We start from the raw sequence: 26361 nt of genomic DNA, 5'->3' as shown, positions 1-26361 counted from the left end.
TCCGACGGCCGGTGGCAGGGAGGGGAATCGCCGTGCCTCCGCTCCGTTTAGTACTCCCTCCGGTCCTTTTACTTCGCATATTAGATTTGTATCAAGTCAAACTTTACAAACTTTGACCAAATTTATATTAAAAAATATCAACATCTTCAATACCATATATATATATATATATATATATATATATATATATATATATATATATATATATATATATATATATACACACACTATGAAACTATATTTTAGAATGAATCTAAATATATTGATTTGTTATTGTGAATGTTGATAATTTTTTCTATAAGTTAGGTCAAAGTAGAGATACTTTGACTTCGGACAAAACTTATATGCAGACTAAAAATGACCGGAGGGAGTAGTTCAGGTTAGGGTTTTTTAGTCGTTGTAGGTGCGGTGCTTGGGCGGATGGCGACGCTACTTCTTCGAGTTTGTCTTCCGGGCTCCGATCCTCCTCGAGTTTGTCTGTCTGGACGTAGTCGACGGAGCTCCGGCGTAAATTCCTGCCATCTCTTTTGGGGCGGTGAGGTTAGAGTTTCTCGTCTTGTGGCGAAATTTGGTATCAGATGCTTCAGATCTATGCCAGGGTTCAACAGCGACGATTGTGGCTCAAGGGCGTTGGTCCTTATGGGCATGTGCAGGAAAACTTCCCGGCTGTCATCGACAAGGTCAAGCCAACTCCGACAGGGGAACGACGGCAGTGGCGCGTCGGCGGCTCGTTCTGATGGCAGTACTGGTTGTTTGGGGGTCTTGAAATCTCAATGTAATTTTTATTACGATCGAGATGCTTTGTACTTCCACTGAACTTCAATAATAGATCTGGGTCATCTTCGCAAAGAAAAAAAAAAGAACACCAGGCGCCCGTTCATTCATTTTCATTTTTGAAGCCCCGGGCAACACAATTCCCTCCCCGCCACCCATTTTCGCCCCCACTTTGCCTCCTGCGCCCACCACTCCACATTTCGCTCTCGCCTTGTTGCCTGCCCTGCCGGGCTCCGTGGGGAGGGGAGAGAAAAACAAGGAGCTGCCTTTTACGACAGAAGAGAGACAGGCGAGGCGCCCGTCCCGGACGAGGGTCCATGCATCACGCCGTCCCCTCCTTTTTACCGCGACCGCGACCGCCAGCGGCTGAATGTCAACCCACCACCACCACCACAGCCTCAGCAGCAATGCCGTCCCCCGCGACATCCCCAAGCCCGCCTCCGCCGACGAGCTCGCCAAGAATGGCAAGAAGAAGAAGTCCTTCATGTCCAACATCTTCCGCAAGAAGGGCCGCAGCGGCGCCGGCAGCTCCGACAAGCGCCCGCCCTCCCGCCGGGACCGGGACTTCCTCTTCGGTGCGTTCCCTTGCTCGCCTTTTGACGGCCGGAGGATCGCCGGTCGGCCTCCTCTGTTTCTGACGGTTGCGCGGTCTCCTTGCCATGGCAGATTTGGAAGAGAAATACGGCGAGAGGGAGAGGGCGGACGCCGCGGCGGCGGCGGAGTTCCTGGACGCGTCCCCGGCCGTCCGCAAAAGCGTCTCAGGTGAGCTCTCGTCGCTTTCGGGAGAAATGTGTGTACGCTCGTCGTGATCCATGGATCACACTGCGTTTCTTTTTCTTTTGGTGTCGTTTCAGATCGGCATTGCGCGACGCGGATCGAGAGCCTGACCCTGAGCTGCCTCGACTCGCCCAACCGGAACGTCGACACACGGGAGTACAGGTAAGCAAGAGAAGAGAACATGATCTTCAATTTTCGTCTGAACTTTTGATCTTTGACACAGGCTGATCTTGTCAAGTTGATGGCATTGTGTTGTAGGGTGTTCGTGGGCACGTGGAACGTGGGCGGGAGGCCCCCTAACAGCAGCCTTAACCTAGAGGATTTTCTCCAGATAGAAGGGCTACCCGACATATACGTCCTAGGGTACGTACGTACAGGATCTCCCTGCAATTTTTCGATGAAATCATGACCGACGCTGCACATTTTTCCCATGAAATTATGGTCTATATGGGCGCATGCAGGTTCCAGGAGATCGTGCCGCTGAACGCGGGCAACGTGCTGGTGGTGGAGGACAACGAGCCGGCGGCCAAGTGGCTGGCGCTCATCTACCAGGCGCTCAACAAGCCCCAGCAGCAGCAGCAGGCGCAGGCGCAGCAGCAGCAGGACCAGCCGTCCTCCGGCGACGAGCTGTCGCCGACGGAGTCCGTCGCCTCCTCCTCCTCCTCCCGGGCCCGGCCGTCCATCCCCAAGTCCTCCAGCAGCGGCGCGCTCTTCTTCTCCAAGCCGTCCCTCAAGGCGCTCAGCAAGAGCTACCGCGTCAACAGCGCGCTCGTCAAGACCTGCACCTGCATGGCCGACCCCTCCACCATGCACCGCCGCGCCAGGGAGATGCGGGACTTCATCTACCGCGTCGAGGCCTCCCCGTCCGGCGCCGACGACCCGGACCCCTCCTGCTCCTCCTCCTCGGCGATGACGACGCCCGCGGGACCCGACGCCGGCGGCGTCGTCGTCGGCGGCGGCATGAGCTACTGCCTGATCGCGAGCAAGCAGATGGTGGGCATCTTCCTGTCGGTGTGGGTGCGGCGGGAGCTGGTGCAGAACATCGGCCACCTCCGGGTGGACTCCGTGGGGCGCGGCATCATGGGCCGCCTCGGCAACAAGGGGTGCATCGCCATGAGCATGACGCTGCACCAGACCAGCGTGTGCTTCGTGTGCAGCCACCTGGCCTCCGGCGAGAAGGACGGCGACGAGGTCCGCCGCAACTCCGACGTCGCCGAGATCCTCAAGAGCACCCAGTTCCCCCGCATCTGCAAGGTCCCCGGCCAGCGCATCCCCGAGAAGATCATCGACCACGAGTAAGCCGATCCCATCACCCACCCCAAAAAATCACAGGCTCTGTTTGTGCTCGCTGGTGTTGATTTCATCTGTTAAAATCCAGCCGGATCATATGGCTCGGGGACCTGAACTACCGCGTCGCGCTGAGCTACGACGAGACAAGGGTGCTGCTGGAGCAGAACGACTGGGACACCCTGCTGGAGAACGATCAGGTACCAAAATGGTGAACTGCATTTTTCAGATTTTTCAGATATGCTACAGTGGCAGCGAACAAAACCAAGCGAACTCTGCTGGGTGACCAAGAAACCTGTTTATCCATGGACAGCTGATGATCGAGAGGCAAGCAGGAAGGGTGTTCAAGGGGTGGAAGGAGGGCAAGATCTACTTCGCGCCGACGTATAAGTACAAGCTCAACTCCGACACCTACGCCGGCGAGACCACCAAGTCCAAGAGGAAAAGGAGAACACCCTCATGGTAGTTACCAGCAGAAAACGACCAGTCACTGGATCTGAACCATGAAATTTTCAGGTTTTCGCCAACTGACGCACTGTTACCTCCATGCCATGCCAATGCAGGTGCGACCGGATACTGTGGCACGGCAAGGGGATAGAGCAGCTGCAGTACATCAGGGGGGAGCACCGGTTCTCCGACCACCGGCCCGTCTGCAGCGTTTTCGTGGTCGAGGCCGACGCCGACAACGGGAGCAGGATCAGGAAGGGCTACTCCACCCTCGACTCCAGGGTCCACTGCGAGTCGCCGTTGCCGATACCGCAGAGACACAGCTTCTATGACTTTTGACCTGTTATAGTGGTTCTCTTTTGTCTATACCTCTATAGGTTACACAAGGATCAGAAATGTCTCTAGTAAGAGGAGGGGCTGAAAGTTTTTCAACTTCCATGCCTGGCACTTTTTCTTGCTGACTGAAATGTAAATGGTGGCTTCTAGCAGATATTACAAGTTGTTGCCAACTCCTTGAGCTTTGACACTAGCTTAGTACTCGTTGAGGAGTAAATAACAGTAGAAATTACTAGTATTTTTCAGTCAAAGGTTGAATAAGAAGACAGAAGTCCGGTCAATGCGAAGTAAACATCAACTTTGATGTGCAAAAGTTAAGAAATAGCGGAAAGGGAGTGTTCAGATTTACCAAAAAAGGAGAGCAGGATATAGCATGCATTCCAATAGATTCCAAAGAGCAATAGGAATACAAAAGCTGAGGGTAGCAAAGTATTTTATCATTGTTACCGTTTGATTGGTTCATTTGTTGCCAAAAGGTTCTTCGAACAAGGTCACAAGGGGGCCGACTACAAAATAAGTCAGGCAACACTTCCCCCTTGTGTGTTAAAAAGGTTGTTATCACTTTTAATGTTCATCTGTTGGTGGGAATTCACTGTGGTGGGAGCTCATATCAACATTGGAATGTACTTCTTGTGCTGATAGCTTCACGGATCAGATGAACTGCCACTTTTGCCTGCTGATGCAATACCTTCCCCTTGCGAGCTTGTCGATTTTACAGTGCTTGATTCGGTCTCTGTTTCTTCTTTCTTTTCAGAAACGGTCTCAGTTAATTCCTCCTTTACAGATTCAGTCGCGTTTTCTCCCCTCTTCCCCGATGAAGTCTCGGTCTCTTCCCTCTCCTCAGATGCAGCCTCGGTATCTTCCTTGTCCGATGCAGTGTCTGTTTCTCCACTCTTTTCAGATGCAGCCTCTGTTTCCCCAATCACGTCAGATGCAGTCTCTTCAGTCTTCAAACCCGAGTCACATTGTTGAGACCCGTGGTTCTTCATGCGATATGGCTCTGAAGCAAGAGCCGAATTCTCGGGGCTCCAGAGTAATGGCATCTTTTTATCATCTTCTCTCATCCTTGCAGCATAATCATCTATGTTAAAAGTGACCGGGCTTCTACCGCCAAATGCGCATTCTAACTCGTCCATGTTGAAAAGGTCTTCCATTATCTTGTCAGTTTCAGGTCTATCCGAGTATACAAATTTGACCTTATTTTTCGTCTTTGGCTCAAGAAGGGGACTTGCCATCTGCATTCAGATCTAGAACTTAGTTTTGGAAACAGCTAACGATAATATAAATAACACTGGATGCTTCATTTAATTTTGGCCTTGTCCGGATCCCCTCCGCTCCCCAACTACAGCTCCCGGAGCGGAGGGAGCGCCAGCACAATCGCGCGGAGCGGAGTTGAGAGTCGGGAGAGCTTCCTAACAGGCTCTTTATATGCTACTAGCAAGATGCCCATGCGTTGCACGGAACATCAAGATGCATTTGTATGAGTAGTTTATCTTGTGGGAGAAAATGATGAACGAGGGAAGGCCTTATTTGCAAATGTGGAGAGGGGTCTGGTTATCTTTTTGCAAAATTGCCATAGTTTCCTTCCTATCCGTCGGATATAAATCGGACGGCCTATATTACAGGATGGCAGGCACACCATCATCACCAACTCAGTTTTTTATAAGAGTAGAGATAACTGTTACTCATTGACAGAAACTCCACAAGACCAAAAAAAGAACATGAAGAAACAAATACGAGGTGTTCTGAATTTAAGAAAATTATAAGTACATAGCCCACCGTGACATCTTATATTGTAAGTCTACAAGCAAGGAGGAGAACAAAGATATGCTTAGGCACTAGATATAGAACACATCATCCCTATGTTTCTGATTAATTAACTCTACAAGCAAGGAGGTAGATTATGAATTTATGATAACCCAGCTTTTGCCTATTTTTCCGTTTGCCTAACCAACATTTTTCTGCTTTCATGTGTATTTTACCACAGCAGATTATAAAATAAGGGTAGCACATCACAGTTCAGCAACCGCAAACTGCGCCTAAATAGATAAAAAAATAAGATGGTTAAAGCTTTTACAAATCATACCTTCCAAAAAGACTCAAAAAACTTGGGAGCATTATAAAGAATTGCCACACCCAATCTTTCAGGATAATGACCTTGTAGGACATCTGCTGTCAACTTTGTCACTAGAAGTGATACATTAGGCAAGCTGAAGCCAGCAAAATCAATGAGCCAAACCATCTGATCCTGTCCAGCTGGAAGATTTAGAATTGCATTCTCCATACAGTATACCAAATACCTGATCTGCCCTTTGGACTTTTTGGTATTCTGAAAATGAGTCACCAAAATTAGAATGACAAAATGACACAATCTAATGTGCATACATATGCACATTTTGATACAATAAGAAACAAAGAGCATCATTAAACCTGGCATCCAGGTCTCATGACGAGAATACTCCGTCCACTCTTGTCAAAATAATCACTCCGGTAAATTTTTCCAGTCATGGCTTCACCCGATATCTCATCCTATATCATGAAACTTAAATTAATAATGTGTATCAAATACTATGCCATCAGACCTACTACAATAATGCATCAACTATTCGGCTGTTTCACAAAGCATACTACTACAAAGATCTACAATGGTATAAGGTGAATCACTTGTACCACATGGATACATGACATGCTATTTCTTTTGAGAAATATAGGTTAGCTGAAGTCAAAAGGTGGGGACGGCTCACCCAACGGATCTCATCTGGCTTATACTCTGAACGCCATTTCAAGGTTTTCATAAGCATTTTGGTAGCCTTCCTCACGTCCCAGTTCCTTGCTATCAGGTACCTCGCAATTGAACCATCTGAGCAATACAGTGCAGATTTTCCAGATAGTTGTCCTAGAGCAGCTCTAACTTCACCAATCTAACAAGGAGGAATATAAAAATGAGAAATAAAAAAAATTGTATCCGCGCACAATAGGGTAAAGAATAATGAGTTGCATGTAAGCAAAATATTCAACCCAGGTGATATTGGATCACCTTGGACAGCTGCTGCTCATATAATGCTGCTTCTTTCGCATGGCCATTATTTGCACCGCTCCCTGAGCTCATACTTCTGTTTTGCTATTCCCTATCATAATACAACACAAATCACTTGTAAGAACTGTAAAATGAGTTGCATCGAGTTAGACCAAACAGAATGCCTGTATTTAGATGATGCGAGAAACAGTATGATGAAAGGACAGACCCAGTGCATAGAAGCGGGTCTGGGGAGGGATTATAGGAACCTAGTCTTACCCCTGCAAAGTGCAATGCAGAGAGGCTGGTTCGAACCCAGGACCTCTTGGCACAACTGGGGAGGACTTCACCACGGCGCCAGGCCTGCCCTCAGAAACAGTATGATAAAGATAAAAGAAAATCTAGCAGATATGCACAATATAAGTGATCACAGTGATTACGCTTAAAGGTTCCAGTTATGCTAGTTTGCACCACATTTGCAATGCCAAACTCAATGCCAAGCATATATATTCCCCCACCATCCACGCCCCCACCCAAAAAAGTACAGTTCATACAGTCCAATCTCGCTGGTAACTATGGCAGATGATATTCAGAAGCTAGCTAAGAAACTTATGGAGGGCCATGCAGCAGGATGTGATCTTGTATTCTTGAGTGTGCCTTGCACAGCAATTGTGGCAAGGACTTGGGTGAAGTGAAAGTGACAGAGGGAAATAGAGCATTCTGTTGGTGATCTCTATAAAGCATAAGAGTTCATCAACACCAACCAACTCATTTTTCTCAATCTATATGGTTCAATAGTCTGTACAAGTAGACCTGTAACTGAAAGAATGAGAAAGTTACTGAGGCTGGAGCATGTTTTCTTGTGTATAAAATTACCTACTCCTGTAGTATGGAGCAATATTTGTGTGTATGTTTAAACCTACATAGATCGTCTTCATCTTCTACGTGAGTGTTAATCCAACCCGATGGCCAAGGAGTAGAATACAGAAAACATAATGGAATAGGATACAATGTTCACATCAGCCATCTTGCTGTTGAAGCTGTCGTGTCAACTATGAACACTATCCAGTTAGTCATCCCGCAGGAGGCAGCAGAACAGCAGAGTAGCAAAACAAGACTCCCAAATTCCCACTGCCGGCCAAAACAAAAACTACGAGTAGCTAGCAAGGAACCACTCCGGAACGACAAAATTCAGAGTATCAACTGAACAGACTTATGCCCGAAAGAGGAAACAAATCAACAGGCAACCTCGAGTCCACGACCCTCGCCAAGAACCATCCAGATCCCCCAACAATCTAGCTAAACCATTTAAAGAGGGGGGAATTGCGGAGCAGCCAAATTCCTGAAGCAACCTCCCCAATCTGGCTGGAAATCGCAGTAAACGAATACGGCCAAGAGCCAGAAAACCCCAGTTCTTCCTGCCTGCTCGGGACGGCGCCCGCCGCAAGAACCAAGAAACGCCGTCGAAATGGCACGCGCCCCAAGACGGCGGGGTTAGCTCCCCCGGAAACGCCGCCGCGGGCAGGAATGCAAGATCCCACCCGGCTCACGCCTGGCCTCGAGCTAATAAACCACGCGCGCCAGGAGATCCCCACCAAGCCGAGAGCTTTCCGGCACATGCAGCAAATCGTCCGGCCGGCCAAAAAGGGCAGGCAATCTTTGTTCCGGAGAAACAAAAAGGTGCTAAAAGCGAAACTGGTGCTCAATCGAAGCTGCCCGCGAGGTTCTGGGCGCTCACCTCGGCGACGGCGACGGCGAGGCGGGGAAGGCGGAGCGCGCGAGGGTCGGTCGGGTCGGCCGAGTCGTCCTCTCCTCTCCCACCACGCCTGGGAAGCGAAGACGCGAGTGGGACTAGTATAGTATAGAGTACTAGAAGCCGAATCTGCTTCCCGTCTATACGTTCGGGAGATGGAATAAATCGGACGGCCCCGCCCGGCCCAATCCCCTCGCGTCGGGCCATCGGACGGCCGGGCCCGCCCCGCGTGCTGGGCGGTGAACGGGACAGGCGGAAACGGAAAACTATTGGGGTTGTCGGGAGGCCGTGAGCTGTTTTCCCGTGTTGTTTACTGTGCTTGTTTGGCGCTGCGATCAGGGAATCGGATCGGATTGAGCGGTTAAGCGCCGAGGATAATGGTATGCGAACATGCTACTACCATGGTCCGTTTTTCTTGGAGGCAGTAGTAGAAATGTGCGGGTTTAGCAACGGGGATAAATATTAGAGTTATGCCTAAGATTCAGGTTTGTGACATTATCTACCCTACTATTCAGCAGATTTTTTTTCTTTCAATTTTTATTATTCAATTTATGCAAACTTTTGCAATTCTTTACCCTTTTAATTTATTTATTATTGTGTCCTGACTAGTCGGCCCACATGTAAGTGTCGACTTGGATGCCATGCGGGTTGGTTAATTTGGCCAACCCGTTTTCTTTCGATGCATCCGTTTTTTGTTTTCAGTTGTTTCAACGAGTATTGCTACTGTTGGTTGCCTCTTCCTCGCCTGCACGGGGTCATCCATCCGCACGCTGGAGTAGCGGCGTTGCTGGGGCAGTAAGCCCATGTTCACGGGGTGGACAGGAAGCGGGGATATGCCGAGTGTGTGTTCGGCTCGGGAGTGATAGAGGACAAGAGAGGGAGATGGAAGTGGTGAAACAAGAATAGAGGCACGGCACGAACATGCCAGGACGCCCTGCCGAGCTAGGGGAACTAAAAAACAGTGACACCATTGTCAATGAAGGATACCGAAGCTGACGCTCGTGAGGTCGCAGCTCGAGGATGAAGGGCTACTCAGGAATAGCTATAAGAGCTTCGTCACCACACCGTAAAGTCGATAAGGGGAGAACGAAGAGCGGGGACGCGACTGTAGCGACAGATCAGTTGCGGTCCCAACAGGACCAGAGACGAGAAAGAAGAAATGGTTGATGGTGATACATGGCTTCGCGAGTCGATTCCTCCGACGGAGTTGCTCCGCGGGCCAAGATGAAACTGCGTGGCGAGGCGTTGACATTGGTCGTGTGTTCTATGGCATGGACAGTGGGTGCCATGCTCGGGGCTCTAATTGTTGTGGCCACATGAAAAGTTGATACCGTTAGAACCGGAACCCAACAAGCGTTTGAAGAAGTAAACCCGCCCATTTGGCAGGCCAAGTCAATACTTACATGTGGGCTCAACCAGTCAGAATGGCAAAAAAAGGGTAGAAAGTGGCAACTGTTTGTTTAAATTAAGTAAAAAATATGCAAAATGGAGCACATTGTGTCAGAAATTTGAAACTTGGGGATAAAAATGGAGTTTACTCCAGATATTAGCTAGCAAACGGGACAAAATTTTCTACAAACGAAGCTCGTTTCTAACTTAGCTTTGGCATCAGCATCATCAAGGACAACGATTGTATATCTCCTTGACAATCTTATTATTACTACTAGTTTGTTAGCCCTTGTGGCTGGATTTTTTTGTTAAAAAATAGCTAAAAGTATCTTAGATTTGTTAATTATCAAGAAAACAATAACTAGTAAAATAAGAAGACAATTGGATACGAAATGACTAATAGAAAACAAATTTACACTGAAAATGATGTCGGTTATCTTTTTCCTTCGGTGCTACGCCGACCATTGGAGATTGAAAATTTCAATAAATTGACATTGTAGGAAAAAGACACCTGCAAACACCCTCGCCGCTTGAACTAGAAATTGTTGAAGAAACATCGGTTGGGGCATCACCCCCCACAGCACACGGGTACAACTCTTCATCAGAAGTCCAAAGGATTGGAGAAACATGACTGAACAAATGAAAAGAAGATGTTGAAGTCACCACACCAAAATACTTCACAAGCCCTTCGACCGTGTCGGATCAAACGTCATCGAGGTAGGAAGATATCGAAAAAGCTTATTTCAATGTGCATCGCCGCCGCCATCTCGCCGATGCTATCAGAAAATCAAAACATGAAGAGAACACAAACCTAGTAAAACCGAAGAAAATAAAAATAAAAGAGACGGCTATGGAAAATGCTTTATATCAATGCTCATCGCCGACGCCATCTCGCCGATGCTAACACAAAATCAAAACCTAAAGAGAACACAAACCTGGTATTACCGACGAAAAAACGAAAGAGTCAACTTCGAACTCATCTTGTTGTCGATGAGACCGCCGGCGGGAGAGCGGAGGAGGATCAAGGAGATGGCATGGAGAAGGCTTTGGTGGCGGCTAGGGTTGAGAGGATGGGAGATGCATGTATAACTATTATGTTTCCATGAAATATTCTCCCGCATGACATGATTGAAGTATGCAAGTGGGCCTAGTTGGTTCGACTTGGACAAGAAAAATGTCCTTGGTACTCTAGGTGTACGTTCTCCCTTCTAAAATTTCCAGAATAAACCGCCCTGCTTGACACGAAGCAGTACTAGTTAGGTCCATGAGTATATAATTGGGTTGTTCCACAGTTTGCAAGCATGGTATGCTAAGCTAGCTGTCACGACACTGTTGATCCAGGGTGCATGATTCACGTTTGCCGGGAACACGTGGTTCGATCCGTCTGCGTGGATTTTAGCAGCTGGAAATGGCGGTCTATTGGGCAGGACATGACTTTTCTTTTGGAACTGAACAGGACGTGACATGAGCAATGAGGTTTGTAGTCGTCTCGCTGGGGTGCTCCTTGTGGCTCTCTACGACTAGTAATCGCACAGAGTGGTTTCTGAGGCTGAACTCCAACGCGCGATTCTACCGTTTTATTCGGATTTCGTTCATTTGATACTGATAATGAAATGACGTCCGCTCATTTTGTTGATGCGCCGGCCGTACGTCCAACGTCCGGGTGCATCTCGACTGCATATTGTCTGGCTGCATATAAACTTTTCAAAGCAACAAAGACGTAACTCCATGCCAGCGACCATAGTTCACGCCAGCGGCCGTGGTTCATGCCGGCAACAAAGCCAACGGCCGGCCTACAAGATGGTCACCACCAAGTTTCACGCCGACAACAAAGCCAGCAGCTGGCACAATGAACAAGTTTCACGCTAGCAACAAAGTCAGCGGCCGGCACACCAGCCAGGCTTCAAAATGAATACGTTTTTGACGACGACAACAAAGACAGGGGCCTGCACACAAGCAAACCTTCAAAAAGAACGGCCATAGTCCATGGTCGAGGCCTCCCTAGTTCAGGCCGTCTTGGTCGAACATCTCCTTCTGCCGTTTTGCGAACCAAATCTTCCTCTTCGAGGACATGTTGGTCATGTCGACGCTCATGATTGTTAGCGCGCACCTCTTTTGCCTTGGTATTGGCATTGGTGGCCTCGATGGCGAGCTTCTTCACTTGGTCGGCCTCCTCAATGTCGAGCTTCCCCCTCTTGGCGGCCTCCTCCATGGCAAGCTTCTTTGTTTGGAGCTCTAGGTATGTCTTCATTTGCTCCTCCTTCTCTTTGCTGCTCCTCTCCCCCCTCACATTCTTTTGAGTCATCGTGCCTTGCAAAGTTACTTGCAAGGCGACGGATGGCGCATCCACTTCTCGTCGGCCTTCAAGTTGGTCTTGCCCCTCGGCCTGTTGAGCAAATCACCATTCTCAGCCATGGCCACCTTGCCTCCTTTCTTCTTAAGAGCGACATATTGATCTTTGAACTTGGGACAATCCTTGATGAGCGTCCAACGAGTGAGAGTAAATGGCTTGTTATTATGTCGGGCCTTGAAGGCTTCCAAAGATTGGAATACCTACAAAATCAAAGAGAAGGCCACAAATGTAATAGCGAAGGACAACATGTAAACTAACATGAATATGGCAATATGTAAACAAACATGATCATAGCAATGAAAAAGAGGAGGTCATACCAAGTCACCCACGCCTAGGCCACTAAAGGGACGGGCTCTGACACTCTCAAGCGTGGCACAATACTTGTTGCATTCTTGTTGAATGAGTCCCCATCTCTTTTGGATTGAGTTGATGCCTCGGGTGCTTGCAAACTTGTAGGACGCAAACTTCCTTTGCTCATGAAAGGTTTTATGAACTCTCACCCAAAAGATGGATCCTTTTTGCTCGGCACCTTTCGTGGGGTCTTGGCCTATCTCCATCCAACTCTCTAAAATCAAAGTGTCCTCTTCTTTGGTGTATGATCCCGCGCGAATGCTTTGCTTCCTCCATTGCGCGTCGGCCCTTTGGGTGAGCTCATCGATAAACAATGGCTCCTCCGCAATGTCGACCTCTTCTTCCTCATCTTCGCAATACACGTCATCATCCTCATGCCATGAGTAGCCATAGTCGTCTGCCTCCCCTTCTTCATGGCCAGTGAATTGGTCGTCACCATATTGGATGCGACCGTCTTGGCTTTGGGTCTCGTGGGGATCGAAAGCATGGCCTTGGCCGGCGAGGTTGAAGGCCTTACCATGGTAGAATTGTATTAACCGGAAACTTAGTACATGTGTGAATACATAGACAAACAGAGTGTCCCTAGTATGCCTCTACTTGACTAGCTCGTTAATCAAAGATGGTTAAGTTTCCTGGCCATAGACATGTGTTGTCATTTGATGAACGGGATCAAATCATTAGAGAATGATGTGATGGACAAGACCCATCCGTTAGCTTAGCATAATGATCGTTTAGTTTTATTGCTATTGCTTTCTTCATGACTTATACATGTTCCTCTGACTATGAGATTATGCAACTCCCGAATACCGGAGGAACACCTTGTGTGTTATCAAACGTCACAACGTAACTGGGTGATTATAAAGATACTCTACAGATGTCTCCGATGGTGTTTGTTGAGTTGGCATAGATCAATATTAGGATTTGTCACTCTGTGTATCGGAGAGGTATCTCTGGGCCCTCTCCGTAATGCACATCACTATAAGCCTTGCAAGCAATGTGACTAATGAGTTAGTTGCGGGATGATGCATTACGGAACGAGTAAAGAGACTTGCCGGTAACGAGATTGAACTAGGTATGATGATACCGACGATCAAATCTCGCGCAAGTAACATACCGATGACAAAGGGAACAATGTATGTTGTTATGCGGTTTGACCGATAAAGATCTTCGTAGAATATGTACGAGCCAATATGAGCATCCATGTTCCGCTATTGGTTATTGACCGGAGATGTGTCTCGGTCATGTCTACATAGTTCTCGAACCCGTAGGGTCCGCACGCTTAACGTTCGATGACGATTTGTATTACGAGTTATGTGATTTGATGGCCAAAGTTTGTTCGGAGTCCCGGATGAGATCACGGACATGACGAGGAGTCTCGAAATGGTCGAGAGGTAAGGATTCATATATTGGAAGGTTATATTCGGACACCGGAATAGTTTCAGAAAGTTTCGAAGAACCGGGGTTACCGGAACCCCCCCGGGAAGTTAATGGGCCATACATGGGCCTTAGTGGAGGAGAGAGGGCCGGCCAAGGAGGTGGCACGCGCCCCCCTTGCCAATCCGAATTGGACAAGGGGTGGGGGCGGCACCCCCCTTTCCCTCTCCTACTCCTTCTCTTTTTCCCTCTTTCCTACTAGGACTAGGGAGTCCTTGTAGGACTCCCCACACCTGGCGTGCCCCCCTTGGGCCGGCCACCTCCTCCCCCCTCCTTTATATACGTGGGAGGGGGCACTCCAAAGACACATGAAGTCTTCTCTTAGCCATGTGCGGTGCCCCCCTCCACAGTTACACACCTCAGACATATCGTCGTAGTGCTTAGGCGAAGCCCTGCGCCGGTAACTTCATCATCACCGTCACCATGCCATCGTGCTGACGGAACTCTCCCTCGTTGTGACACCCCCGATTCAATCATACACTAATCATACACGCAAACGTGTACGATCAAGATCAGGGACTCACGGGAAGATATCACAACACAACTCTAAAATAAAATAAGTCATACAAGCATCATAATACAAGCCAGGGGCCTCGAGGGCTCGAATACAAGTGCTCGATCATAGACGAGTCAGCGGAAGCAATAATATCTGAGTATAGACATAAGTTAAACAAGGTGCCATAAGATGGGTAGCACAAACTGGGATACAGATCGAAAGAGGCGCAGGCCTCCTGCCTGGGATCCTCCTAAACTACTCCTGGTCATCGTCAGCGGCCTCCACGTAGTAGTAGGCACCTCCGGTGTAGTAAGAGTCGTCGTCGATGGTGGCGTCTGGCTCCTGGGCTCCAGCATCTGGTTGCGACAACCAGGAAGAAAGGAAAGGGGAAAAAGGGGAGAAAAGCAACCGTGAGTACTCATCCAAAGTACTCGCAAGCAAGGATCTACACTACATATGCATGGGTAACTGTGTAAAGAGGCAATATCGGTGGACTAAACTGCAGAATGCCAGAATAAGAGGGGGATAGCTAGTCCTGTCGAAGACTACGCTTCTGGCAGCCTCCATCTTGCAGCATGTAGAAGCGAATAGATGGTAAGTTCACCAAGTAGCATCGTATAACATAATCCTACCCGACGATCCTCCCCTCGTCGCCCTGTGTGAGAGCGATCACCGGGTTATATCTGGCACTTGGAAGGGTGTGTTTTATTAAGTATCCGGTTCTAGTTGTCATAAGGTCAAGGTACAACTCCGGGTCGCCTGTTACCGTGGACACGGCTATTCGAATAGATCAACTTCCCTGCAGGGGTGCACCACATTACCCGACACGCTCGATCCCCTTTGGCCGGACACACTTTCCTGGGTCATGCCCGGCCACGAAAGATCAACACGTCGCAGCCCCACCTAGGCACAACAGAGAGGTCAGCACGCCGGTCTAAATCCTATGCGTGCAGGGGTCTGGGACCATCGCCCATTTCACACCCGCACGTTGCGTGGGCGGCCGGAAGCAGACCTAGCCTCCCTAATACAAGAGCAGGCGTTCCAGTCCAATCCGGCGCGCGCCGCTCAGTCGCTGACGTCACGAAGGCTTCGGCTGATACCACGACGCTGGTTGCCCATATCTTGTCCCACGTGGCGGTTAGTGCGTATAAGGTCAATGACCCAACTCAGATCAAATACCAAGATCTCGTTAAGTGTTTTGTTATGAAGTAACCGCGGACGCCGACCAGGGCCAAGCCCACCTCTCTCCTAGGTGGTCTCAACCTGCCCTGTCGCTCCACCACAAAGTAACAGTCGGGGGCCGCCGGGAACTCAGGCCCACCACTACCTGGATGGAGCCACATGTCCTTTCAGCCCCCACATCGGAATCACATGCGGGTACTCAACGAGCCGACCCGACTTTAGTCACCACCTGTATAGTATGTATGTATATATGTATATACCCGTGATCACCTCCCGAGTGATCACGGCCCGATAGTATAGCATGGCAGACGGACAAGAATGTAGGGCCACTGATGGATACTAGCATCCTATAGTAAGCATTTAGGATTGCAGGTAAGGGTAACAACTGTAGCAACAATGACAGGCTATGCAACAGAATAGGATTAACCAAAAGCAGTAACATGCTACACTACTCTAATGCAAGCAGTAGAGAGAAGGAATAGGCGATATCTGGTGATCAAGGGGGGGAGGGGGCTTGCCTGGTTGCTCTGGCAAGAAGAAGGGGTCGTCGTCGATGTAGTCGATCACAGGGGTATCGACAACGGTCTCGAGGTCTACCGGAAAGAAGTAACGGAGGGGAACACAATAAATAACATAGAAATCAAAGCATCACAGAGTATAACATGGCAATACGTAGTGCTAGGGGTGATCTAACGCAGGGATAGGTGATACACGCGAAGGGGGGAAACATATGGGAAAATATCCCAGGTGTTTGGCATTTTCGGACAGACGAACTGAAGGGGGATTGTTGAATGTTCGCTATGCTATGGGATGTGTGGCGGACGAACGAAGAGTGTATCCGTCTTCGCCTCGTCGTTCTGAGCAACTTTCATGTACAAACTATTTTCATCCGAGTTACGGTTTATTTTATATGAATTTTTAAAGTTTTAATCCACTTTCTAAATTATTTTAATTCGTAAATAAAATGTCAAATTGCTAGATGTACCCAGCACAGTGTACACAAAAATGTACTCTGGCTGGTATGTGGGACCAGGGGGACCCAGTTGACCAGTCAACGTTTGACTGGTCAACAGGGGGTGGGGTCCCCTGTCATACACTGATTAACTAATTACTTAATTAATTAGTTTAATTAAACATGTTAATTAAGTTAAGTTGATTAAGCTAAATTAATTAATTAATTAGTTAATATATCTTTAACTCTTTTTTAATTACATTTCTGTTTTTCACAGTTTTAGGGACGTGGGCCCCTGGCTGTCTATGACCCAGGGCCAACCAGGGCGGGTTCACGGGCGCCCGGGTGCGGGCGAGGCAAACGGGGCAGCGGGAGGCAACCGGGCCAGGGGAAGGGCGCCGGCGCGGCGCGGTCGAAGGAACGGGCGACGGGCGACGACGGCGCGCGGCCGCGGGGTAGCAGTAGCTGCAGGCAGCAAGCAAGGGGTGGCGCCGGCGCGGCCTGGCGCGGCGGAGCCGAGGTGGGAGGCAGGGCGTTGCGGTGGCGACACGGGGGCAAAGGCGGGGCGCGGCCCCAAGCGACATGCGCGGGCGCTGGGGAGGAGGGCGCACACGCGGGAGGGCAACTCCGGTGGGCGCGGGCGCTAGGCAGCAGGGGAGCGGCGAGCAGGGGAAGAGGAGGCCAGCGGACGGGGTAGCGGCACGAGGTGCGACGAGGTGCACGAAGGAAGACAACGGGACAACTACGGCGGCCGGAGCGGGCGAGGGGAGCACAACGCGGGCACGAGCTGGGTGGTGTTGGGCGCGAGCGGGGCCGTGCGCGTGCACCGCGAAGAGGCCGGGGCGCGCGAAGACGCGGACGCGGTGTGCGCGTACGAGGGCGCGGGGGACCACGGCGAGGCGCAGGGCCGAGCGTGGTCGGCGCGTGGTGGACGGCGCCGGCGACAGAGAACAAGGGGAGAGAGGGAGGGAGGCCGGAGCCTCACCGACATTCGTGGGGAAAATGGCAGCGGGCTCGAGCTCGAGGAGGAGGACGGGGACGACGGGCTGTCGAGGAGGCACACGGACGGGGGGCTCCGAGCGACGGCGTCGGAGGTGATGGTGGCGACGGCGTGTGGCGTTGTGGTCCTCCAGGCGGCGACGTCGGCGGTTCGCTTCCACGATCCAGATCTGGATCGGGAGGGGGCGAACATGGGAGCGAGGGGGGGAAGTGGTGCGGCCAGGGGTTAGGGTTTCGCGTAGTGGGGTTAAGGGGAAGTGGGTGGGGCGCGGCTAGGCCGGCCTGGTTGGCCCGGTGGCCAACTAGGCCACGGCCCAGGAGGGGGGGTTTTCCTTTCTTTTATTATTATTTCTTGTTTTGTTTTATTTTTTATTCTGTTTTATCTTTGTTTCCTATTGCTTTAGTTTTTTGTAAAATATATACTTGGCATCTAATTTAGTATTTCAGTTTAGTCCACTGTCACAAAAGTCTAGTCCCTAAATAATTTAGTTTGATATTTTATTAATTAGTAAAGGCATTTAAATAATTAGGTTTGCTACTATTTAAATCATTTCAGTGCAGTTAAGCATTTCATAAAAGTTTTGTTCCACCTCCATAATCACATATGCATTATTTGGCACAACCCAAACATTACAGTTTTAAAGTTTGAAAACTTTTACCGTTTGATTTGATTTTGAATTTGAATCGGTTTCGAACTAACGCGAGATTAGCAACAGTAACCGTGGTGACGTGGCACCATTAGCAGAGAATTACTGTAGCTTAATTATCCGGGCGTCACAATTCTCCTCCACTACAAGAAATCTCGTCCCGAGATTTAAGAGGGGAGTAAGGGGGAAAGTTCTGGTTATGATACTCTAACGGATCTTCTCGAAGAAGTTAATCCCTTTTGTTGATGTCTTCAATTCTTTATTCCAATGCATCATGATGAAGTTGTCGTCCTTTCTTCGGGAACTCCATCGTACTTACGAAAGAATAAAGGGTGGGTATTCCGGGGGAACGAACCTCTGCAAGGTTGACTATCTGGTCGATAACATCGGGGAAGGTGGCGGAAAGTAACTCTCCAATTGAAACTTAAGAAAGTATCGAGAGCAAAGTAGGAAGGTCGCATGAGAAGTTCCGAGCAGGCATGCAATCGCTCATTGCGTGAAACGGAGTGTGAAAAGGGGTTCAGAGCAACGAGAATAAGTATTGCGTCAGATACCAGAATAGATCACTAGGAAGGTGGCTCGTGAATTACCTACGAAACCAAGAGCAAGGGATAACTTTGTCAACAAGGTGTACAGGAGAGTCAGGTTTCGATCCTGTGGAACTGTGGTTTATGGGCCCACCATGCTGTTAAAAGTAGGAAGGTCGGTGACATCTTGCACGATCATGTAAGCAAGGCATGTCAGAGGATAGTCTGTCAGTTATGTCGGCAACAACATCGGTACCAAGGGCAAGGGACGAAGAGAACCATTTTCCTGCTCGTTGAACGGGGCGGACCAATAGGCAAGGTTCTCGTCCATCGGTGGCTACCAGAATGTCATCAACAATAGTAACAGGGTCTTACTGACAAAGTTGTACACCGAGGTGTTTACATAAGCAGCAGAATATTACTGCTTAGATCATATAGGTCACCAGAAAGGTTAAACAAAACAATGGAAAGGAAAAGGTGATCATCAGATTAAACAGAACAATGGAAAGGAAAATGTGTTTAAACACATGTTTCAGGGATATATCCTTCCCAAGGACAAGCAGAGCATGATATCCATGACAGGATAGAAAGTAGAAAACCATTTAGGTAAGGGGAGAGGAATTTCATGACATAACCCAAACAATGGTGTTTGGATAATTGATAAAGAAAATTTAGCATTGTGCTTCAAATGCTTTTATTGAAAATCGGAGTTCCACAGACATGCTTCGAGATAGCATTGACATGGTCATCAGGTGAAGATCAAACTTTGTAAACACAAAGGATCCATCAGGAATAACTTGTAGAATAAGTCTTACAATTTCCTCATGGAAGAACGGATAGCCTTGCTAACAAGGAAACTATAACAATAGGTCCTCCGGCCAGGTGTACTAGGCACGGCATCACCTTACTGGGTCACATAAAGACCAATGTTATAACTCTTGGAAATATGTTCCAACCATCATATCTGACCGAGATTCAGATCTGATTGGTGTCAGGGTAACTCAGACTCAGGATGCCTGAGAAGAAAGGTGCAACACAAATTTTCGAGATGACATTGTAAGATTCTCGGGAATTGAACTATGGAAGCGAGTTCCGAAACAAGACTTCATCATTAAATCAAGGAGAGGATGAGGAGGTGGCTGATGGTCTCAGTGACAATTCATCGAGATTTTCAAAGATGGATTTCCACATTTATGTGAACAAGGAAATAACGTTTGTCAGATCAAATGATATAACGAGGTATGCTCAAGGAAAAGATACACAATTAAACATTGGTTGAAAGGTGCACCCGAAATATGGCTTAGGTAGCATGATCAATGTTAGAATGGTGATTCGATAACCAATGGTCTAAGAATGAAATATCGGCCATTAACTTCAAAGCAATAGGGTTGCTAGAAGTTTTGAAGTCGCACAACATAGTTCAATTGTCGGTTTTCCTGTTAGAAACAACACGGGGACCAAGGAATGAATGGATATGGCAACAAGTATCACCTGTATCAAGAATTCTTAAGAGGTGGTGAAATTCTCATGACATTCTTGACATAAAAGATGGTAATACTCCCAGGTAAAGGAGAACAAATACTGGATACAAGAATCTCAAGGTATAACACAGAACACGAACAAGTTTGTGTTTGAGGGAAGGCAATAAAGTGGTCGATGACAACACAAATCATCGAGGGCAAGGATGATATTTCTCATCATGAATTCAATTGATATCCTGGAAGAGCTCCGAATGCTGATGATAACCACGACACATTTTTGAGAGATTTCATGAAGATGTAATCGATCGGCGATGACATCAAGTTAAAGGAATGATGAAGCGAAAGGTTATTGGAACCATGGGTACGACACAAACTCGAAATCAAGTTTGATGTTCAAGGAGAAATGATATGACGAGGAAGATCGACGTAAGATTAGCTCACCGTCTAAATTTGTGCTCCGGGAAGAAGGACCAGGTAGCACTATTAAAATTTGCACGATCATGAAGTAACCGACCGGGCTAGGAGTGACGTGATGGAGTATTAAACGTCTCAGCAACAAAGTACTAGGACTACTGAATCACAGTGTTGATTCGATTCACTAATCGGTGTTCTCGGTTGACGACAACCCAGAACTCGTGGAGTGACTATGACGGGGAAAGCTACTACTCCATCAGAAATTCATAACATGTAGTGCAATGGGGGTGATATCCTCGAGATACCAGGGGGTAATACTCGACGACAGATCAAAGTAGAGGTTGGACTGGGGTATTGCTTTGTAGAAGACAAGTGCTTAAACTTGCACGAGAAATGGTATTTAAAGGAGAACATGGTCGGAACCACGATTGCAAAAGACCAGATCCCAGATATAAGATGAACTTATACCAAAGGAATAATTAATTTAAGAGAAGCTTTAATGATAAGATCTACATCGTATCCATGGGCATGAACACCAAGTTCAAGTTCGACTCCCACTTCTCCAATGCATAACCTTTCATTCACTTCTCACTTCGAAGAAGTTGTAGTGTTGAAATTTTATCTGGCAAAATACCAGAAGAATATGACTCGTGAAAACTCTCGGATTCCCACAGATTAAGGAAGGCATAGGTTCAACCCATCGGGGCATCTTAGGAACATATACCACAAGCTTCAAGAGTAATTATCACCAGCTCGAAGGCAGAGCATGGTTGACCAAATCCGAGAATAGGATTTACCAATGGCATTTTGTATCAGGGAAATAACTTCTCAAGGTTTTTGTATACGAAGGACTCTGTCGGATGATATTTCAACAAAGGATCCGACGATCCATAACGGAGCTGATGTGAGCATCGGCACACAACCAAAGGAAGAAACAATGCAAAGGCATTGGATTATAGAAGCAACTGACTAATTCAGAGCTCAAATGCAAAGGAATTATGATTTTCAAATCAAGGGATCCGAAGCAAAGCTCTGATTAGGGCTGGATAAGTTGAATAGCCTTAGGGGTACAATTGATGATGATTTGATTGGTTGAGAACCAACTCCAGTTCAAAATGACGTCTGAGCTGGAAGAATGAATCATAGGATCTGATTGAGGATTGCGAGCATTCACAACTTATTGAATCAATGGACTCAAAATGATAGTGACAAAGGATAGTAAATGAATATTGCTGGTCTTAAGGAACACAACCAAAATGCAAGCACACAATTGCAGAGCAATAGCGGGCAGAGGATTACCGAAAGATCAGATAACCTCTCAATGTATCTTGTGAATCATATGAACCACGAGGGAAGAACGGATACTCGATAAGTGTGAGGAATTATCCGTAGGAGGTATTCATGTGGCAAAGAACTCCAAGGCAGTAAGCTCAAGGATTCTTAAAAAGTTTGGAGAATAATTCGATGCATCTTTTAATAACAAGAGCAACTGGGAATGAAATTAAGACGACAGGTGCATGTAATCCTCCATAGGGATAACAGTTGTAGAGAATTGCAAAATCAACGGGAACAAGGTCTTGGGTGAACACTGGAGAGTATCTTCCGAATCTTCTGGTGTAGTTGGCGGTCATCTGGACTGAAGGGGCTCTCCGCGAGAAAATATTATCGAGAACCTAGAGTCAGAGTTAGTAAAATCGTTTAACCTGAATAGAAGAGATGTCAGAGTCCCAGAGTATAGGTCGAGGAATAAAAGATCCTACTACCACCCAATGGCGACGTGGGCCCGTAATCCACACAGCCATGTTAGTAAAAGTTTTAGCAATGACTAGACTCAACTTCGGCCAAGGAGTTGGAAGGGGGATTCCTACAGGCAGTCGGCTCTGATACCAACTTGTGATGTCCCCGATTCAATCGTACACTAATCATACACGCAAACGTGTACGATCAAGATCAGGGACTCATGGGAAGATATCACAACACAACTCTAAAATAAAATAAGTCATACAAGCATCATAATACAAGCCAGGGGCCTCGAGGGCTCGAATACAAGTGCTCGATCATAGACAAGTCAGCGGAAGCAATAATATCTGAGTACAGACATAAGTTAAACAAGGTGCCATAAGATGGCTAGCACAAACTGGGATACAGATCGAAAGAGGCGCATGCCGCCTGCCTGGGATCCTCCTAAACTACTCCTGGTCGTCGTCAGTGGCCTCCACGTAGTAGTAGGCACCTCCAGTGTAGTAAGATTCGTCGTCGACGGTGGCGTCTGGCTCCTGGGCTCCAGCATCTGGTTGCGACAACCAGGAAAAAAGGAAAGGGGGGAAAAGGGGAGAAAAGCAACCGTGAGTACTCATCCAAAGTACTCGCAAGCAAGGATCTACACTACATATGCATGGGTAACTGTGTAAAGAGGCAATATCGGTGGACTAAACTGGAGAATGCCAGAATAAGAGGGGGATAGCTAGTCCTGTCAAAGACTACGCTTCTCGCAGCCTCCATCTTGCAGCATGTAGAAGAGAATAGATGGTAAGTTCACCACGTAGCATCGTATAGCATAATCCTACCCGACGATCCTCCCCTCGTCGCCCCGTGTGAGAGCGATCACCTGGTTATATCTGGCACTTGGAAGGGTGTGTTTTATTAAGTATCCGGTTCTAGTTGTCATAAGGTCAAGGTACAACTCCGGGTCGCCTGTTACCATGGACACGACTATTCGAATAGATCAACTTCCCTGCAGGGGTGCACCACATTACCTGACACGCTCGATCCCCTTTGGCCGGACACACTTTCCTGGGTCATGCCCGGCCTCGAAAGATCAACACGTCGCAGCCCCACCTAGGCACAACAGAGAGGTCAGCACGCCGGTCTAAATCCTATGCGCGTAGGGGTCTGGGCCCATCGCCCATTGCACACCCGCACGTTGTGTGGGCGGCCGGAAGCAGACCTAACCTCCCTAATACAAGAGCAGGCGTTCCAGTCCAATCCGACGCGCGCCGCTCAGTCGCTGACGTCACGAAGGCTTCGGTTGATACCACGATGCCGGTTGCCCATATCTTGTCCCACGTGGCGGTTAGTGCGTATAAGGTCAACGACCCAACTCAGATCAAATACCAAGATCTCGTTAAGTGTGTTGTTATGAAGTAACCGCGGACGCCGACCAGGGCCAGGCCCACCTCTCTCCTAGGTGGTCTCAACCTGCCCTGTCGCTCCGCCACAAAGTAACAGTCGGGGGCCGCCGGGAACTCAGGCCCACCACTACCTGGATGGAGCCGTCGGTGTCAAAACCGGCGGATCTTGGGTAGGGGGTCCTGAACTGTGCGTCTAAGGCGGATGGTAACAGGAGGCGGGGGACATGATGTTTTACCCAGGTTCGGGCCCTCTCGATGGAGGTAATACCCTACTTCCTGCTTGATTGATCTTGATGATATGAGTATTACAAGAGTGGATCTACCACGAGATCGTAGAGGTTAAACCCTAGAAGCTAGCCTATGGTATGATTGTTGTTGTCCTACGGACTAAAACCCTCCGGTTTATATAGACACCGGAGGGGGCTAGGGTTACACAGAGTCGGTTACAAGGGAGGAGATCTTCACATCCGTATTTCCAAGCTTGCCTTCCACGCCAAGGAGAGTCCCATCCGGACACGGGACGAAGTCTTCAATCTTGTATCTTCATAGTACAACAGTCCGGCCAAAGGATATAGTCCGGCTGTCCGAGGACCCCCTAATCCAGGACTCCCTCAGTAGCCCCTGAACCAGGCTTCAATGACGATGAATCCGGCACACAGAATGTCTTCGGCATTGCAAGGCGGGTTCCTCCTCTGAATACTCCACAGAAGTTTTTGAACACAAGGATAGTGTCCGGCTCTGCAAAACAAATACCACATACCACCGTAGAGAGAATAATATTTCCACAAATCGAATCTGCTGACACATTCTGTAGCATGACATCATACTATGGCCCGGTCATTATTCGAACCGTTTTTCTCAACCAGCCACTGCACATATCGCGAGGCGGTTTTCTTGGCACGTCTTGTCGAAGCAGAGATTGTGTCCCCTTATCACGGGATTCTCATCAATACGGATGTGGGTAACCCAACCGTGCCATCAATTATGGTGCTTGGGGAATAAGCGAGTTTACCAGGTAGGTGGGGAGGCGCATAGCTTCTTCCGCCCTTAAAAAGGGACAAGGATTCACCCTTTTCACCCACGCCTTCTTCCTCCTTGCTCATCCATTCTTGCGCACTCGAGCTCCAGCGCCCAAGTTCGCATTTTTCTCCTCAAACCACTCCAAGCATGTCCGGAGCGGGAGGCAAGTGGATGGTCTCCTTCGTTACGGAGGAGAACATCACAAAGCTGCAGGGAGCCAGATATCTGGCCGCGGATATCGCACACCGGTTGCCAGATGCGGGGCAGATCATCCCTACTCCAAAACCCCATGAGAGGGTGGTTTTCCTTACCCACTTCGTCCGCGGACTGGGATTTCCCCTCCACCAGTTTGTCCGCGGGCTCATGTTCTACTATGGGCTGGACTTTCATGATCTGGCCCCCAATTTCATCCTCAACATCTCGGCGTTTATCGTCGTGTGCAAGGCCTTCCTCTGCATCAAGCCCCACTTCGGCCTGTGGCTGAAGACCTTCAATGTTAAACCGAAGGTGGTGGTCGGCCAGCAAGCGGAGTGCGGAGGCGCCATGGTGGGCAAAATGCCCAACGTCACCTGGCTCGAAGGCTCCTATGTGGAGACCATAAAGGGGTGGCAATCGGGATGGTTCTACATCATCGAGCCGCGCGACACCAACTGGGTGGCGGCCCCCAAATTTCGATCCGGAATCCCCATGCGGCTCACCTCCTGGAAAGAGAAGGGCCTGTCCTGGGGTTCCCCGGTAGAGCTGACCGGACTCCAGACATGCATCAAGAACATGATGAGCAAGAAAATCAAGCTCGTCAACATGGTCCAAGTCATGCTCTTCCGCTGGATCCTCCCGTGTCAAAGGCGGGCGTTCAATTTGTGGGAGTTCAACCTGGCCAAGCACCAGACGCTGCGAGAGCTCTTCGACACGACACACAAGGACGTCTGGAAGGTGCTGTTCAAGGGCGCCGAGGTACCTCCTCCCCTTACCGAGGACCGCGGACTCAGCGCAAAGCGCCCTGCCAATCCGGTAAGTCGTTGATATCTCATAAGATGTTCATTTTCCCCAGCTTAACCATGTGCTGGATATAAGCTTCCACACTATTTAACAGGACTAGGTCGAGACAGCGGAGCAGATCGATTGTCCAGCCCCCCTGCCCGAAGATCCAGCAGACGCTCTCCTAACGGAGATGCTGGTTCCGACGCTTTATGAGGTGCCGGCGAAGAAGGCCAAGAAGAAGGCCACGAGGACCAGCAAGGGTCTCCGGCGCAAGGTTATATCGGACTCATCGTCCGAAAACACCGAGACGCACTCCTCCCACGAAAACGAGGAGGAGGAAGAGGAAAGTCCCCCCCCCCTGCCGGGGGAGACAAGAAAAGGAAGGCCGCCCCATCTGGGGAGGCCGAAGGGTCCAAGAAGGGAAGGACTCTCCTTCCGGACTGCTCCACGACGGCCACCTATAGCGACGACGAGTGGTTGCCCAGGGACAAGCCCCTGGCAAAGTCATAAGTATCCGGATACCATAATAATTCTTGGTATGTTTTATTGAACTGCTTCTCATCACGCCGAACATGATTATGCAGTCCGTCCCGAGCCCATATCGACGTATCCTC

The 26361-nt window shown here is 48.8% G+C and overlaps 2 protein-coding genes across 4 annotated transcripts; one reads left to right on the top strand and one right to left on the bottom strand.

Annotated features, from left to right (window-relative positions):
- The first annotated feature begins 680 nt into the window (after nt 1-680).
- LOC123145452 (type I inositol polyphosphate 5-phosphatase 5) lies at nt 681-3873 on the top strand. Its single transcript, XM_044564868.1, has 8 exons — nt 681-1349; nt 1441-1536; nt 1629-1713; nt 1810-1914; nt 2013-2846; nt 2930-3038; nt 3152-3300; nt 3402-3873. Exons 1-8 carry the CDS (start codon nt 1145-1147, stop codon nt 3622-3624), a joined length of 1806 nt encoding a protein of 601 aa, XP_044420803.1. The 5' UTR covers nt 681-1144; the 3' UTR covers nt 3625-3873.
- Nucleotides 3874-3965: 92 nt separating this feature from the next.
- Nucleotides 3966-8512, bottom strand: LOC123145453 (phosphatidylinositol transfer protein 3). Of its 3 annotated transcripts, XM_044564870.1 has the most exons (7): nt 8376-8512; nt 6917-7000; nt 6659-6749; nt 6366-6542; nt 6052-6150; nt 5708-5950; nt 3966-4856 (listed from the first exon to the last, which is right to left on the bottom strand). In XM_044564870.1, the coding sequence occupies exons 3-7, from the start codon at nt 6728-6730 to the stop codon at nt 4266-4268; spliced, it is 1182 nt and encodes a 393-aa protein (XP_044420805.1). In that variant the 5' UTR covers nt 6731-6749; nt 6917-7000; nt 8376-8512; the 3' UTR covers nt 3966-4265. The 3 variants fall into 3 exon arrangements, with proteins under 3 accessions (XP_044420805.1, XP_044420804.1, XP_044420806.1); XM_044564869.1 differs by lacking the exon at nt 6917-7000; XM_044564871.1 differs by lacking the exons at nt 6917-7000; nt 8376-8512 and adding an exon at nt 6867-6888.
- Nucleotides 8513-26361: the final 17849 nt, after the last annotated feature.

Source organism: Triticum aestivum, chromosome 6D, assembly GCF_018294505.1.
Source record: "Triticum aestivum cultivar Chinese Spring chromosome 6D, IWGSC CS RefSeq v2.1, whole genome shotgun sequence".
Classification (NCBI taxonomy): domain Eukaryota; kingdom Viridiplantae; phylum Streptophyta; class Magnoliopsida; order Poales; family Poaceae; genus Triticum; species Triticum aestivum.
This window is presented reverse-complemented; position numbering and strand designations above follow the sequence as displayed.

What these genes read in the sequence shown, in the direction of transcription:
- LOC123145452 (XM_044564868.1), top strand. Translation starts at nt 1,145, where the DNA reads ATGTCAACCCACCACCACCACCACAGCCTCAGCAGCAATGCCGTCCCC. An exon ending in GGACCGGGACTTCCTCTTCG is followed by an intron (nt 1,350 to 1,440) that starts GTGCGTTCCCTT and finishes TTGCCATGGCAG; the next exon opens with ATTTGGAAGAGAAATACGGC. An exon ending in CCCGACATATACGTCCTAGG is followed by an intron (nt 1,915 to 2,012) that starts GTACGTACGTAC and finishes GGGCGCATGCAG; the next exon opens with GTTCCAGGAGATCGTGCCGC.
- LOC123145453 (XM_044564870.1), bottom strand. Translation starts at nt 6,730, where the DNA reads ATGAGCTCAGGGAGCGGTGCAAATAATGGCCATGCGAAAGAAGCAGCA. An exon ending in TCATGAGACCTGGATGCCAG is followed by an intron (nt 5,951 to 6,051) that starts GTTTAATGATGC and finishes ACTCATTTTCAG; the next exon opens with AATACCAAAAAGTCCAAAGG. An exon ending in TTTTTGAGTCTTTTTGGAAG is followed by an intron (nt 4,857 to 5,707) that starts GTATGATTTGTA and finishes ATCTGAATGCAG; the next exon opens with ATGGCAAGTCCCCTTCTTGA.